The sequence below is a fragment of the Rhinopithecus roxellana genome, chromosome 5 (genome assembly GCF_007565055.1).
Source record: "Rhinopithecus roxellana isolate Shanxi Qingling chromosome 5, ASM756505v1, whole genome shotgun sequence".
In the NCBI taxonomy this organism is placed as follows: domain Eukaryota; kingdom Metazoa; phylum Chordata; class Mammalia; order Primates; family Cercopithecidae; genus Rhinopithecus; species Rhinopithecus roxellana.
Window position 1 is genome coordinate 110,671,951 of NC_044553.1, and position 6,000 is coordinate 110,677,950.

The 6,000-nt window shown below is 48.0% G+C and overlaps 1 protein-coding gene across 1 annotated transcript in view; it reads right to left on the reverse strand.

Moving 5' to 3' along the window:
- Window positions 1-3,994, reverse strand: part of TSPAN3 (tetraspanin 3) — a 25,693-nt gene extending 21,699 nt beyond the window's left edge. The window contains exon 1 of the mRNA XM_030930718.1: window positions 3,658-3,994. Within this exon, the coding sequence (XP_030786578.1) occupies window positions 3,658-3,720 (63 nt within the window). The 5' untranslated portion in view covers window positions 3,721-3,994. The remainder of the gene's footprint in view (window positions 1-3,657) is intronic.
- Between the last annotated feature and the right edge of the window lie 2,006 nt (window positions 3,995-6,000).

Below are 6,000 nucleotides of genomic sequence, written 5' to 3' on the forward strand. Positions count from 1 at the left end.
TTTTTATTGCCTACAGTTGCCCAAGAGAACCTAGGTAAACATTTGATATGCTCTATGGAGAGTATGTTTATTCTTCCACTTATATATCTCAAGGCATTAAAAGGAGGGAGGGGCCACTATATAAGAACACATTTATTAAAACTGAAGAATGCATTACAAACTCCCAGGAAGAACCTTTTAACATTTTTAAATGTACTTCCTCATAATTACTTAATTCAAAAGAAAACAAAATGTCACGTAAATTCTGGTACAGTTTCTAATTTCAGCAATGTTAAAATCGGCATGCTTTAGAGAAGTGATTCTAACAAGTTTCTTCTCTTTACAAATCTTTTTAAATCACACTTTGTCCTAACACCACAGTCTCTAGAGTATGGGACAACCTGGGTTTGAACGCAGGCTGTACCACACCTTGGGTGTGCTTAGCTCAGTCAACCTTAATGTTCTCCTCTAAAATATACATAATATTCCCTGCTAGATGGGAAAGCTGTGAGGATATACCATGTAAAGTGTTTAGCACAGTGCCTGGGGTGTAGTGACTGAAATGTCGGCCGGGCGCGGTGGCTCAAGCCTGTAATCCCAGCACTTTGGGAGGCCGAGACGGGCGGATCACGAGGTCAGGAGATCGAGACCATCCTGGCTAAAATGGTGAAACCCCGTCTCTACTAAAAAATACAAAAAACTAGCCGTGCGAGGTGGTGGGCGCCTGTAGTCCCAGCTACTCGGGAGGCTGAGGCAGGAGAATGGCGTAAACCCGGGAGGCGGAGCTTGCAGTGAGCTGAGATCCGGCCACTGCACTCCAGCCCGGGCGACAGAGCGAGACTCCGTCTCAAAAAAAAAAAAAAAAAAAAAAAAGAAATGTTAGTTGCCATCATCCATTATCATCAGATTCCCACAGTTAGTCCATAAACTAATACTTTCTTGGGAGACATACCTAATGTCGTTTCCTCATTAGTTACGTAGCACTGTGCTACATGAGCCCCCAGTGTATCTGCTTAACTTCCTTAACACAACTCACAAAAACTTTACTACCCTACTAACCAAGACAAAGGGTATTTTTACTAACCATTACCACTTCAGTCTTGGCAATAACCCACCATAAAAAGCACCACAGAAGTTCAAAATAACTTTCTTCGCTGAATAATAGTACATATATTTACACAATATCCAGAGATTCAGAGGAATCACTTAGAACTGATATTTGAGTAAATAAAAATCTAATTTAAAGAAAATGGTTACTATAGTTCCAATATTTTGTTACACGAACAATTCCAGTCCCTGAGCTTGAATAACCTAAAATTCACCTAATATTCTTCAAAATCAAATAGTTATGGCCATAAATTCACAAGGAATAGTAAAGAGTACAGAGCCACATCTTTGCCTCTTAGGTAGCTTACTAGCTAACAAAGTGTTTCTCATTTGGGGACCCCTGAAAATTATTTTTCCTTTAAAAAAGCCTGTAACTCTACTAAATAAATAAATAAGAACACACGGTGCTTGGTTTTCTGTTCCTGCATTAGTTTGCTGAGGACGATGGCTTCCTGCTCCATCCATGTCCCTGCAAAGGACATGATCTCATTCTTTTTTTGTGGCTGCGTGGTGTCCCATGGTGTATATGTGCCACATTTTCTTTGTCCAGTCTACCATTGATGGCCATTTGGGTTGGCTCCATGTTTTTGCTGTTGTGAATGGTGCTGCAGTGAATATATGCCTGCATGTGTCTTTATAATAGAATGATTTACATTCCCTTGGGTATGTACCCAGTAGTGGGATTGCTGGGTCAAATGGTAGGAGAACGTCATATAATTTCTACATGCCAAGAAACAGTATTCTTCTTTTCATTTGTTTTCCAGTCATTTAGAAATGTAAATACTATTCTCGGCTCTCAGGTTGTAGAAAAACAGGTAGCTAACCGTTTTGTGCTCTTGGGCCAGAGACTGCTGACTCCTGGTTTACAACGAGATGCTATAAGAGTTAATGACTTAATCATTGTAGAAGATATTTCTCTTTATGGAATAAAAAATGTTATGGATGCATAAGTAGCAGTAGGTCTATAGATACGTATTAAATTAGCAAAAGATACCCTTATAATGGTCAGATTCACAAATCATGCCACATCTTCAAGGAAGAGACTGATACGACTTTTGCTAATGGAACTGGTTCTACACGTGCATTTCATTCTGCACAATAAACTCAAGAAACTGAAAAAATAAAATAAATAAATAAGACTGTAACTCAAAGTATAAGAAACACTGCTCTAATTGGAAAAGAAAAAAACCACGGAAATCCCAGTGTTGCCTGGGTGGTTGCGAACAGGTACTACCTCCCAGTTAGGACTCCTGTCTTCATACACAAATGCCCTGATGGACTCTGGCAATACAAGTGTATAGTAAGTGCTTTTAAATATATAACCATCCTTTTATGAGACAGCTGTTTTATCCCTTGTTGGGGGTTCGGGGGAGGAGGAAAGATTCTTTCCAGAACAGGTGTGCGTATGCGTGGGAGGGAGGAGCTGAATGGGGACCAGTGATAACGGGGAGGAGGAAGAGGCACAGAGTATGGTTAACGGGAATGTTCAAGGAGTGCTTTGGCGACTGTGGACAGAGCAATCTGTCCAGGGCACTCAAGTGTTTAAAGAAATGACGAGTTCAGAGGGGCAAGGTGATTTGGGATCAGACTGAGGACTTCAGCTGCAAGGCCGGGGGAAGGAGCTGAACCTTACTCTACCGCTGAAGCTTCTGTTTTCCTTATTTTTAGATCAAGTGATGTGATAGAAGAAACGTTTTAAAAGATTTATCCGGGTGCAAAGTCCAGATGGGCTGGAGGGTGGAGAGACGGATAGGAACAACATAGGTTACTATAAAAGTCCCTGGTGAGATAAGGACCCAAACTAAGATGACATCGTTATAAACATTCCTTTCTCCGAGGGCGTATCCCCTAAAAATTCATAAGCCACCTTTTATTGAAAGTGAACTAATCACTTTCAAAATCTTGTGTCATCTCCATCATATATTTAACCAAGGCTTATAATCTCACGGTTTGGTCACCCCCATGACCAAAACAAACAGACCGACGTTCCTGGTCAATGGATTATTTAGCTCCTCGAGTTGAAACCCTTCATTTTCTGGGCTGGTGACAGCCAGCCGGTTCCCCACACACAAAGGGCGTTAAGTGGAACCCTCGCCCCGGCTCCGCGGCGTCCCCGCGGATCCGCCCGCCTCGGGACGGCCACTCGTCTGCGGGGCCCCGACAAAGAGCGCGTAACCTGAGTCTCTGGGGAAGATCCTATTTCGAGCCTGACGTCCTGTTAAAGTCTGCAATGAGCGCTCTCGGTCCAGCCGGCGACTCCAGGGCGAGACGTGGGCTCCTGGCACGGAGCCAGCCCGCGTGGGCCGAGCGCGAGGGCGCCGGCTGGAGGCCGTGGAGTCCCCGAGGGCCTCCCCTCGCCGTCCTCCGCGCCCGGGCTCCAGGCTTGGTCCGGCAGGGACCTCGCGAAGCGGCCTCAAACCCGGTCCTCCCCTCGCCTCAGCCGCCTGAGGGCCCAAGCGAGGCCCCTGCGCGCCCGCCCAGGCCCAGGCCCGGCTCGGAGCCCACAGGCGCCTTCGCCGCAGCCTCGCCCGGCCCCGCCGCCGGACCCTTGCCCTGCCCGGCCCCGCTCACCCAGAAGATGAGGTTGAGAAAGACCAGCACGGTCTTGGAGGAGGTGATGCCGCACTGGCCCATGGCGCCAGTGGCCCGCGAAGGCCCGGCCCGGAGAGCGCGGCTGCGCTCACCGAGAGAGCGGCAATGGCGGCGGCGCTTTCTCGCTCGGAACTGCACGGCCTGCGCGGCGCTCCCCGCAGCCCCTGCGCCGTCGCGCAGCCCCGACCCCAGCTAGCGCCTCGCTCCTCCGCGCAGCCGCCGCAGTCCCCTCACAGCTCCCGCGCCGCTCCCTGGCAACCGAGTCCCGCCCCCCACGGCCGGCCGCTTCAGCCAATCATCTCTGCGGAGGCTGCAGTGAGGCCACGCCTCTTAAAGGACCCAAGGCCTCAGCCCCTTTTCTTGGCCTCTGGCCGCCCTTGGATGCAGATGCTCCGTGGGGAGGTTCTGGTGGACCAAACCCACTCTCCTCCTGTGACTTACGTTTACTATGCCACCCTTACAGATGATTCTGAGTGATTCAGAGCCCTCTGAGTGCTATCTTTCTACCTAGCCCATTCTCCCCTAGGAAGGTTGGAGACACTAATCTCTCCCTGACCAGAGATTCTCCTGATGGGGTTAAAATCTTGGCAGCATTGTTGGTGAGAAGTGCAAAGAACGACAACAAATACTTATGGAGAAACTTATTGTGCCAGGCGCTGGGCTAGCAGAAGAGTCAGAGAGGAGAAAAGGCTGGTGATGGCGTTGGCAAGGCAGAGACATGTTTGGGTGGGTGAGTGGTTGGGAACAAGGTCTATTCCAGGGTAGTAAGTTTTGGACCAAGATTCGCAACGATTACAGAAACATCTCTTTGCATTGCAACATTTCACACTCTTCCCCCAATCTCGAATCCGTCATAGCAGTTAATTATTGCGTGCTTACCAGGTACCAGGCTCCATTAGTTCATTTAACCCCCACCACAACCCTGGATGGAAGGCACTATGGTTATCAGCCTCATTTTACTGATCGGGTAATTGAGGCTTAGAAAGGTTAAGAAGCTCGCCCAGAGCCACACATAGTAAGTGGTCTTGTGCAAAAACCACATCATCAGTCACACAATAAACTGCCTCTGTTTGCTGTCTTTCCTGCCATTATAATCCTGCACTCCCTCCTTGACTGCGCCCTTAAGGATATCCATTTACTTGTCTTTAATCAGCTCACTCTCATGCAATCCCCTACTCATCACTTTTCCCAGGCACTCTCAGAAGTACCTGTTCATCTCAGCATCCTGTGCATTTACACCAAGCAGCAGCAACAGCCATTTATTCACTCATCAAACTTGCTGCAAGTGTCACCTCTGTGCCTCACTGTTGTCGGTGGTGGATATTCCACTGTGAGCAAGACACATCCTTCCTTTCCATGGCTTACGTTCGTTCGGGCAGAGGAGGCAGACCATAAACAAACAGCAAGTGGGTATATGACATGAGGTAGTGTTAGGAAACAATTCAGAGGAAAGGAATAGAGTGATGAGAGGAGTCCTCCCTGAGGAGAGAACATTGGAGGGGACCCAAGGGAGGTGAGGGGAACAGCCCAAAGAGGAGAACAGCAAGGACAAAGGTCCTGAGGCAGGAACATGATCACTGTGCTGTAGGAAGGGGAACACAGAGAGCCTAGTGTGCTGGAGGTCAGCAAGGCCAGACCACCACCAGCCTACTATGCCAGGCGCAAGGCTTTGAGCAGACCAGTAACACCATCTAAGTGTTTCAAGTACCATTCTTGCAATACCATGTAGGTCCTAATTAAAATTGTTAAAAAGAAAGAAAAATGATGGGCTCTCAAATATGATTTCCTTTGAATGTCTTCTTGACGCCCCTACCCTCTGTAAATTTCACTCTCTGCTTTGCTCTGACTGCTTTTCCCCCTTTCCCAAAACATCTCCTTTGCATTTCTTCATCCTGTCCCTTCATCGTGTCCCTTCTCATTTCCCTGCGGAGGTCTCATCCTGTCCTTGTGCCTTCTCCTTGAGTGGGTCTCAAACCACCCCCTCCACATTAGAATCATCTGGGCCACACAAACTCCATCAGAGTCTCTGGGGGTGAGCCTCAGGGAATCAGTTGTTTTTCAAAAACACCCCAGGTGATTCGAATATGCTGTTGGGCCTGCAAACCACAGTTCTGAGTTTACAAGCATGGTCATGCCTCTCTTATCCTAAAAAGAAAAACCTCTCACTTAAAAAGTTCCTAAAGGAATCATCTCATCCAGTGCTTCTCAGACTTGCACACAGATTACCCGAGGATGCAGAGTCCAGGTGGTGGGGGTGCAGCTGGGCCCCTCTTTGTAGCAAGGGGCTGGACTTCTGCCCTTGACTCTTGCTTCCCACTCACT